Raw genomic sequence first — 11,059 nt, forward strand, 5'->3', positions numbered from 1 at the left:
TGCTCGCAGTTTGTTCTGTGTCGATCGCTCGTCAGACCAGCGTCCATCTGTCCGCTCGCTCTCGTGGGAACGCCGTGCACATACGCTCATTGTCCTGGAGTCTGAACGATAGATGCAGGAAACACAGCTACATTAGCAGAGGTCAGAGAAAGCCTCGTAGCACCCGGCCCTGCTACAAGACATCAGTAAAGGCAGTCAGTGGTCAGGAGGAGGCGTGTCCTCACCTTGTTTGGGTCATTTAGGTCTGAAACTGTACTGAAGGGCAGGACGCCTAAATACAAGGTTCTTACCCAGCCAGTCTGTGGGAACCAGTTACCCCAGTGTGTGTGTGTGTGTGTGTGTGTGTGTGTGTGATTAGTTCCCATGACTTTACATCTTATATGCTGCCCTGTCATCACACTAACATATGCACGCACATAATTGGTCTGCCAGATGCCCGTGTGTGTGTGTGCTGGTGCATATATGTGCTGGTTTGCATATGAGAGCGTGACCTCTGACCCCTGGTGTCTGGAGTTTACAAAGGCTCTAATAGCTGCTATGAGCTTACTTTGCATTAGAAAGCGGCGCGCTCACAGTCAAGCCATTCGCAGTTGGCTCACGTCTGCATGCGTGTCATCTGGAGACGCCGGAGGTCAGAGGTCACACACTTTCACACGTATGCAGCACACAAATGTTAATGTGCACGACGGTGCAGCTGGAAGGCCGAGGGTTCGAGTCCGTGCCGCGCTCACACAGAACAATGCTGCAGCTGTCGCCGATCCCGCTTCGTGACGTGAGCATCGGCGTGCTCGCCGCAACATCTGTGCCGCTGTCACCGAGGTCATGAGAACGCAGCGAGGGTGGGCGGCGTTATCACCGCTCTGCTCTGTGACCATAAACCTGCTGTCACCTGACATCAGAGCGTTGTGTGTGTGTGTGTGTGTAAACGACTGTGAGCAGACATTAGGAGTCGATCCCCGAGTGTATCCAGCACAGATCCTGATGGTGCCGCTCACACTGCTGCTGTACGTGTCTGAAAGCTGCTGGGATGCTCCAGGGCCGGTTTGTAAAAAGGAAATGTTCATGTTTTGTGTTTTTTGTGATATTATGATGAAATCAAGCTTGTAATAGGACGCCTGCTCCACCTCTGGCACACAGGGTCTCGTGCTGAAAGCTGAGGCGGCCTCTGACAGAACTCAAAGTCCTGGGTTTGACTAACAGTGGGAAAATGAACCCTGATGTTTGTGTTCAGGTCAAAGTTCAAACGTCAGCTTGGTTTTATTAGATGTGATTTAGCTTCAGTACACGGAGAGCGACTGACAGCAGCTCAGTGGTTGTTTCAAAGGTGTGTTTGTGTGAACTCGCTGCTCCAGTTTAACTGAAGAAGCCGTCTGAGTAAATGTCACATGACACACAGTGACATCAGCACACAGGTCTCCATGGTAACCGAGGTCGACCTGCAGAATACTGATGATGGTTCAGTCGTAGTACTTTCCTGCAAACATTACTGCTAAAGCCCTGTGTGTACTCCCTGCTATTGCAGTATCATCAGAGGTGCTGCTTTCTGTCCCATAATGCAGTGCGGCAGCTTTATTCCCGATCACCACAGTAACCACGCCTCTTTTCTCCCTGCAGCTCCTCTCTTTGTGAGCAGACTGTAGGATTTATGACATGAACACGTGAAGCTCCGCCTGCTGCTCCTCACGCTAACATTAAAACTCACAAACAGTCAGAGCTGCGTCAGCGTGAGCGGCTGAGCTGCACCTGCACTTTTAATGACATCAGGCGACCAATAATAGGGCTGCTGTGAGGTCACTGTAGCAACAGAGTGCCCGAGAAGGTGGAGCTTCAGAAATTCTAGGATTTTGATTGGATGTTACTGATCAGCAGGTGTGTGTGTGTGTGTGTGTGTGTGTGTGTGTGTGTGTGTGTGTGTGTGTGTGTGTGTGTGTGTGTGTGTGTACTCCACCTGCTTGGTCACCTCGGGCTCTGAAACAACGGCTGAAACACTGTGAAGGATTCAGAGTGGGTGGGGTCACGGTGGCTACGACCATCTTTTATTTACAGTGTGTTTAGGGCACACTGAGATTAAAGCTGTGACATAAGATAAGATAAGATAACTCTTTATTGTCATTGCACAGTCATACATAGTACAGTAGTACAATGAAATTGGAAAAACTGTCCTACGTCGGCACTACATATAACACAACACAACACGATATGACACATCACAACGTAACAAACAACACAACACAGTATATTAACTTAGTATAAAAAAGAAGAATAAGTGTATGTGTATTGCACACTGTTATTATTGCACATTAATTATTATTGCACCTTGTTATAAATATAAATATTATTGTTATCGTTTTAAACATTGTTACCTCCCCCTAAAAAGTCCAGGGAGGTATCCAGTCAGGTCAGCTATTTACATTGATCAGGGCTGTTGCCCTGTTGTAAAAGCTGTCCTTGAGTCTATTTGTTCGGGACCTCAGCAGCCTGAACCTCCTGCCAGACGGCAGCAGCTTAAACACCCGGTGTCCTGGGTGTGTGCAGTCCCGTAGGATGCTGCGTGCCCTCTTGAGACAGCGAGTGCTGTACAGGTCCTTCAGGGAGGGAAGAGGATGTCCAATGATTTTTTGGGCCGTGTTGATGACCCTCTGGAGTGCCTTTCTGTGTGCTGTGGTGCAGCTGTAGAACCACACACCGATGCAATATGTCAGCACACTTTCAATGGAGCAGCGGTAGAAGACGGTCAGAAGTATCAGCAGGGTTACCACGGAGACTCCTCTGAAGATGCAGCTACAGTTTTGTTTTGTTGTCCCGTTTGGATCTTTAGCCGTCAGAATTGTCTGAAGGCCAAGAAAGATGCCGAGTGGATCATCATGGTCTCGCCATATTGGTCCATTTGATTGACCTTTATTATAATTATGTATTTATTTTATTTTCAGTTGTTACAGATGGGACAGACATGACTGGGGGACAGGACAGGGAGACAGAAAGAGAGCGAGAGAGGAAAAAGCAAACAAACAAACAAACAAAAAATAAAAGAAATTGATTGAAGGTTTAGGAAAGAGGAGCAGAGGAGATGGTTGGAGCACTCAGCGGGACGGCCGCTGCGGTTTGTGGCTTCATGCTGTGAGTGCAGGAAGTGTTTGATTTATCCTCCAATCACAGCTAAGAACACGTGTTGATGGTGTGCTCTGGGCTTCCTCTCTGATCGAGCTTTGTGATAACGACGGAGTGCTGCCGTGATGTGTGTGCAGACGGTGTGAGGTGAAGCTTCCCTCTGCTCTCCTGCAGTCCTCGCTGTTTGCACATGGGCGGCCACCAGGCCAGCTCCGGGCTTCCGCTGGAGGCGCGGGCGACCGCCAGACTGGACACTTCCCTGTCGCTGGGCCGGGGCGTGGGGCGCCGATGGTCGGGGCTTGCCTGCTCGCGGATGGGGGTGAAGCGGGCGATGGAGGTATGTGGCGGGGTGTGTTTGGTGGTGGTGATGTGTACGGCTGGCAGCGGGAGAGCTGCAGCGTTGAATGTACTGCAGTCGTCTGTGGTGTGAAGATACGAGATGTGCAGCACCTGGATGGCTGTGCTGGCGTTTCTCCTGCGGTGTTGCTATCAGTGTGAAGAGTGGGAGAAGAGGGTTGCATTGACAATCCAACACAATGGGCAGCACATTGCACACATGTTATAAGTGGTCAGAAACTTGTAAATAACTCATGAAAGAATAAAGTTACGTTGAAACCAAGCACACCATTGTTGTCCTTGTGACATTACCAATAAGTGTGATGTGTCACATGGTCCTCTTCCTATTGGAAAAACAAAAGTTGTATCCAAGATGGCCGACTTCTAAATGGCCACCACGGTCACCACCCATCTGGAGGAGTTTGCCCCCTCACATATACTAATGTGCCACAAACAGGACTTTAGTATCACCAACCATTCCCACCCTGTACGTACTGCATTTGAATCATTCTAACTACATGTAACCAGCTGCATGTGTGTTTGGAAAAAAGGATCCACCCCTGGTCTGAGCTCGCTGTCGCCGGCAGCAGGCGGTCCAGCTCGTTATTGGTGCTCCGCTCTTCTTCTCTGTGCTTTAATTAGATGAGTGTGGAGGACGCTTTGTGACACACCATGAAAGCATTTCCTCTGTGTGTGTGTGTGTGTGCTGCAGGGCTGAGCCGTGGGACTGCCGACACCAGGGAGTGTGTGTACTACAACGTGAACTACGAGACCGAGAAGACGAACCAGAGCGGCGTGGAGCGCTGCGAGGACGAGCAGGACAAACGCTCGCACTGCTACGCCTCCTGGAGGAACAACTCGGGCTCCATCGAGCTGGTGAAGAAGGGATGCTGGCTGGACGACTTCAACTGCTACGACCGGTACACACACACACACACACACACACACACACACACACACACACACACCTTGCCTTCAAACAACATAAATGAGCTCCTCCAGCCAATCATCACACACCGACCACAGTGTGATCCATGCTGTCACGTTTACCTTCTTGTACTGAGCTGATCCAGGATCTGCTTCGATCCAAATCACAGCCACAGTCACCTGAATGTGTTTTATGTTGTCAGGTAGACCCCACAATGACTGAAGTCCTGTAAATGCATGTAAACAAATCTATGACAGTCAGTCTGTCCTGTCCTGCTGCGTTCCTGTTTCCCTTCAGAGCAGCTGCTCACAGGGACGTGATCATTGACCCTGAAGATCCTCTGTGGGATTAAAACAGGGCAACATGCTGGGGGGCTGCGTCCTCCCACCTGGGTGTACTGTGTGCTGCAGACCACGCGGTCACGAGGGTGGAACGCCACTTTATCCCTGGCAGTGTTGGGAGTAATGGAATACATGCAGAATACAAAATATGAGTAACTATATTCCATTACAGTTACCGTTTAAAAAGGTGGTAATCAGAATACAGTTACTTTGTTGAAATAAATGGATTACACGGCGGTCTTTTCCTGTTTCATACGTCAGGCTGTGCTCTCTCTGTTTTTGGTGATTCCCAAACCAAACACGCATTAAGAGGCTCTGATGTCACCTCTACTTGCAGCCGCATAATGACGTGAAGAAATATTTTTTTAAATGATTTAATATGAAGGCAACAGGCAGAGTGTTGCAGGCATCGCCCTAAAGCCTGATGGGCAGTGTAGTCCGTGCTGCAGGGAGGATGGACTGCTGTACCCGTGATGTGTCTGTGAGCGAGGGGGGAGAAAAAAGTACGAGCTGTCACCGAGCAGTTGTTCCTGTTTTCCTCTGAAACAATCAACGCCTCTCTCTGTCTCTGCTAGCAAAGTTGAGCCAGACAACAAAGTAAAGCTAGTTTTCAGCTACGAGCCCGACACAGAGGTCCCTTTACTACGGTTTTATATACGCGCCTTACCTAATGTCCACCTACTGTTACTCATTTATATTAAGATTTAAACATCTAGCTGGTGTTGGTGTGGAGAGTAACCTTCATTAATAGTAATGAATCAGCTACAGGTACCTTGGTGTTCATCTGAACAACAAACTGGACTCATAACTCAGACGCCCTCTACAGGAAAGGGCAGAGCAGGCTGTACCTGCTGCAGGGACTCAGGTCGTTTGGAGAGGAGGGCCCACTCCTGAAGACCTTCTGTGACTCTGCGGTGGCCTCAGCCTTCCTTTACTCTGTGGTCTGCTGGGGCGGCAGCATCTCTGCCGGGGACAGGAAGAGACTGAACAGGCTGATCAGGGCCAGCTCTGTTCTGCCCTCTGGACCCAGTGGAGGTGGACAGTGACAGGAGAACGGTGGCTAAACTGTCATCCCTGTTGGACAACATCTCCCACCCCATGCAGGAGCCTGTCAAAAAATAATATAAAACAGTGTGCAAATGTAACCGACCCAGAGTATGGGCCGGTAAAACAGATTAAATGTTCCTGCAAAACAGGGAAATGATGAGACAGAGACGACTGGTGAAGTTTCTCTTTGCCTCGCTTCTGCCATATTTATTTATACAATCACATGTATTTTTAACTTGCAGCATCACCATTCTCTATATACAACAGAAATAACAATAAAACCGTCTGTATGTTCAAGCTGCAATACCACGATCTTTCCATGGCAACCAAAAGTACTTCACGTGTAGTGACCTTCAAATCATTTACTCGGCTATTCTCTCTGAATGACAATCCAAAACAATATGAAATGCATGTTCAAATACATTTTTACCTCTAACTTTTAACCCAAATACCTATGTATTCTGATTGTTTTAACCAACATACCAGTGCTTGGTCTTAAACCAATTTAGCTTAGTAGCTCACAAATACATGAAAGAGTCATGTGTATGCTGGCAGGCTTAGCTTTAGCTTTAACATTCTCAAAATCACTTTTCAGAACCAGTAAACAGTCGTTCTTCACTGCCAACAGCAGATTAACATTCATATTCACAAAATCAGGACACGACAAGGAGCTTATTCAGCTAAAACGACCTGAAGTAAGTGGAGAAAGGAAACCAAACTGGCGCCCGCGGCTGGCTAGGCTTTGGCATTTTTTCCAGTCCTTCTACTTCATAAAACGTAACAAATAACAGGGTTTACCCGCTGATTTATACCCCACATTTAGCTGTGTTTCTTATCAATATTTTACAACCGTTTTAATATAGTTTTACCGGTTACAAACCTGCAAAACAGGGAAATGATGAGACAGAGACGACTGGTGAAGTTTCTCTTTGCCTCGCTTCTGCCATATTGGAGAGGAGGACCTATGACCTCGCTATTCTGTCTCACTGAACAATGCGCCACCCGGAGGCTGGGGGGTGCAACTACCTCATTACATATAGTTCACTTCGGTGACAAATCTCTCATTTTTTTAACAAGTACTACTTCTGATGGGATCACACATTAGTGTGTCACACAAATACTGATAACAGTGCAAATGTTTGCAATATAAGAAATGTAAACATCTATGTTTAGTGAACTTTGCAGTGTTGCTCTGTGGTGCAGCTACACTGTAGCAAAGTTTACACACTGTGTCTACTTGATCCACGTCTGACTGAACCCATAATGTTTCCACACCACTGAAGGTTTTTACCTCTTTTCAACCAACGGCAGTCACTCTCCTCTCCAAATAACTTCTGCTGAGCTTTCCGAGCTTCCCTCGGGTCCTCTTATTGTTGTGACACGTGTTCGAAATTCAGAGAGGTGCGCTCGATTTGCCACACGGAGCAGCGCGAGAGTAAAGCACGAGGGAGGGGCTAATAATTGGCTCAGTCATTTTTAATGATCCTTGAAAGCCCAGATCGTAATCGTGATTAAAATTCGATTAATTGAGCAGCCCTAGTCAGAGTGTTACTGTGTGTGAAGTCATTTCCTGTCTCTCTCTCAGGCAGCAGTGTGTGGCCACCGAGGAGAGCCCGCAGGTCTTCTTCTGCTGCTGTGAAGGAAACTTCTGCAACGAGCGCTTCACCCACCTGCCGGACATCACCGTGCCACGTGAGTGCCATCTGATTGGTCCGTTAGCACGTGTCACACGTGTCTTCTCCTCGTATCATTGTTTGTGCTTCATGAGGTCGTGACTTCAACAGGTGGTGTCATGGGTGCCTCCTCCATCTTTTATGTACAGTCTTGATATACTGAAACCCGTCGGCAGGTTTCCTCGCACCAGACTGTCAGGGGCGTTTCCAAAGTTACCATGGTAACCCAGCGCCAATAAAGTCCTTTTAAATGTAAATGCAGTCTTTCTGTGTGTGTCAGTGATCAAGGCCCCGCCCCACAGCGTGGGTGTGTTAAACGTGATGATTTACTGCCTGCTGCCCGTCACCATGCTGTCTGTCGCTCTGCTCACCACCGTCTGGATGTACCAACACCGCAAACCTCCGTATGGACACGTGGACATTGCCGAGGTGAGCCTCAAACACTCACGCTTACCTTTTGATGAAACGAGTAGAAGTACTCGGTTACTTTGACCTGCAGACCGGAGCTGATGACGTCAGTTTGACTCTGCAATGCTGAGACGGCTCCATCTGCTGGTGGTCTGCAGGCACTGCAGCAGGAAACATCTCAAACGAGGGTTTGTCACCACATCGTGGTTCCCCATATTGAACTGTAAAACACGGCCAATCGGTCTGATAGGGCGAGAGGCGGGATTCACCTGAACAGGTGGCCCGTGTATTGACAGCACTCTCACCTGTGGTTCAGTTTTTATTCATACAGCACCAAATCACAACAGCAGTCGCCTCGAGGCGCTTTATATTGTACAGTAGATCGCACAATAATAGATACAGAGAAAAACCCAACAATCACATGACCCCCTATGAACAAGCACTTTGGTGACAGTAGGAAGGAAAAACTCCCTTTTAACAGGAAGAAACCTCCAGCAGAACCAGGCTCAGGGAGGGGCGGGGCCATCTGCTGCTGGTTAGGGTGAGAGAAGGAAGACAGGACAAAGACATGCTGTGGAAGAGAGACAGAGATTAATAACAGATATGATTCAGTGCAGAGAGGTCTGTTAACACATAGTGAGTGAAGAAGAAACACCCAGTGCATCATGGGAATCCCCCAGCAGCCTACACCTACTGCAGCATAACTAAGGGAGGATTCAGGGGTCACATTAATTCTGACATGGGAGGGGCTTCTGTCATGTTGCTGTCTATAAATGTGTCACATTGATGCCCTCCCCCACTCTCCTTTCCTCTCCTCCAGGATCCTGGTCCACCTCCTGCCTCCCCCCTGCTGGGGCTGAAGCCTCTGCAGCTGCTGGAGGTGAAAGCCAGGGGGCGCTTCGGCTGCGTCTGGAAGGCTCAGATGATGAACGAACACATGGCCGTGAAGATCTTCCCCATGCAGGTACCGGTGTTTGCTCCGAGCATCAGGGCAGCCGTCCTGACTCCCAACCCTTCCTCACCTCCTCCTCCTTGCAGAATAAGGACTCCTGGGAGACCGAGAGGGACGTGTTCATGACGCCGGGCATGAGGCACAAGAACATCCTGAGGTTCATCGCCGCAGAGAAACGAGGGAGCCACCCCGAGGCCGAGCTGTGGCTCATCACAGAGTTCCACGAGAGGGTGAGGAAGGGGGGCCGAGGGGGGGTCAGAAACTCCCGGGGGTGTGGGGTCGATCTCCTGATGTTTGTCTCTGCAGGGCTCGCTGTCGGGCTTCCTGAAGGGAAACATGATCAGCTGGTCCGAGCTGTGCCACATAGCCGAGACGACGGCGCGCGGCCTGGCGTACCTCCACGAAGACGTCCCCCAACTGAAGGGAGAGGGTCCCAAACCGGCCATCGCCCACAGGTCTGCCCACAAACCCCAACACCTACAGATCAGACAGGAAACCCTAGTCTGCAGTGACGAGCTGCTGCCACACGGTGGAGCTGTGAGTCAGCGTTAGAGGACGTCACAGTTCACGCTGCTCGTTTTTACTTCAGAATCTCAGAGATCGCTTATGTTCACGTGCTCAACGCGCAGCAGCTGCTCACACGCTGCTAACACACTGCTCGAATACTGCTAACACGCTGCTCACACGCTGCTAACACACTGCTCACACGCTGCTCGAATGCTGCTAACACGCTGCTCACACGCTGCTCGAATGCTGCTAACACGCTGCTAACACGCTGTTCACACGCTGCTCACGCGCTGCTAACACACTGCTCACACGCTGCTCGAATGCTGCTAACACGCTGCTCACACGCTGCTCGAATGCTGCTAACACGCTGCTCGAATGCTGCTAACACGCTGCTAACACGCTGTTCACACACTGCTAACACGCTGCTCACACGCTACTAACACGCTGCTCGACATGCTGCTAACACGCTGCTCACACACTACTAACACGCTGCTCACATGCTGCTAACACGCTGTTCACACACTGCTAACACGCTGCTCGAATGCTGCTCACACACTACTAACACGCTGCTCGAATGCTGCTAACACGCTGCTCACATGCTGCTAACACGCTGTTCACACACTGCTAACACGCTGCTCACACGCTACTAACATGCTGCTCGAATGCTGCTAACACGCTGTTCACACACTGCTAACACGCTGCTCGAATGCTGCTCACACGCTGCTCACACGCTGTTCACACGCTGCTAACACGCTGCTCGAATGCTGCTCACATGCTGCTCACACGCTGTTCACACGCTGTTCACACGCTGCTAACACGCTGCTAACACGCTGTTCACACGCTGCTAACACGCTGTTCACACACTGCTAACACGCTGCTCGAATGCTGCTCACATGCTGCTCACACGCTGTTCACACGCTGCTAACACGCTGCTAACACGCTGTTCACACGCTGCTAACACGCTGCTCGAATGCTGCTCACACGCTGCTCACACGCTGCTAACACGCTGCTTGAATGCTGCTAACACGCTGCTAACACGCTGCTAACACGCCGCTAACACGCTGTTCACACGCTGCTTACACGCTGCTCACACGCTGCTCTGCTGCTTTCAGCTCCACAGTGAACACATACAGAGACTCACAGTATCAGCATGCAGCAGCAGGTTAGCAGGAAGTGTAGAGCTCAGTGTGTGCTGGGGCTGAATCACAACCTGCACGGCTAGATGAACGCTACTACATGTACTACTACATGCATATAGTAGTACATGTTGACACCACAGAAATCAGAGTGCTGTAGGCAGCAGCTAAAAGCATCATGGGAGCTGTAGTTGAATAACACAGTAGATCGATGAGGAGCAGGACTGTGGGCGGGGTCAGACAGGTAACGGCGGCCACGTTTGATCGTGTCTCACTCTCTCAGGGATTTGAAGAGTAAGAACATCATGCTGCGCTCGGACCTCACGGCGGTGATCGGAGACTTCGGCCTCGCCGTTTGCTTCGAGCCAGGGAAACCGCCGGGAGAGACGCACGGACAGGTAAGCTGGTCTGACCGCAGGCGGCCGAGGAGACGAGCGTCGCTGCGTCGCTCACGCTCACTCTTGTGTGTGTCTGTGTGTGCAGGTGGGCACCAGGCGCTACATGGCCCCCGAGGTCTTAGAAGGAGCTATCAACTTCCAGAGAGACGCCTTCCTCCGGATCGACATGTACGCCTTGGGCCTGGTGCTGTGGGAGCTGGTGTCCCGCTGCAAGGCTGCAGACGG

The 11,059-nt window shown here is 50.2% G+C and overlaps 1 protein-coding gene across 1 annotated transcript in view; it reads left to right on the top strand.

Moving 5' to 3' along the window:
* Nucleotides 1-11,059, top strand: part of LOC309714379 (activin receptor type-2B-like) — a 28,828-nt gene that overhangs the window by 12,611 nt on the left and 5,158 nt on the right. The window contains exons 3-10 of the mRNA XM_082546808.1: nt 4,157-4,364; nt 7,346-7,452; nt 7,714-7,862; nt 8,662-8,805; nt 8,880-9,023; nt 9,100-9,248; nt 10,720-10,834; nt 10,920-11,058. Of these exons, the coding sequence (XP_082402934.1) occupies nt 4,157-4,364; nt 7,346-7,452; nt 7,714-7,862; nt 8,662-8,805; nt 8,880-9,023; nt 9,100-9,248; nt 10,720-10,834; nt 10,920-11,058 (1,155 nt within the window). The remainder of the gene's footprint in view (nt 1-4,156; nt 4,365-7,345; nt 7,453-7,713; nt 7,863-8,661; nt 8,806-8,879; nt 9,024-9,099; nt 9,249-10,719; nt 10,835-10,919; nt 11,059) is intronic.

This window comes from Aulonocara stuartgranti (genome assembly GCF_965226115.1).
Source record: "Aulonocara stuartgranti genome assembly, chromosome: 9".
NCBI lineage: Eukaryota > Metazoa > Chordata > Actinopteri > Cichliformes > Cichlidae > Aulonocara > Aulonocara stuartgranti.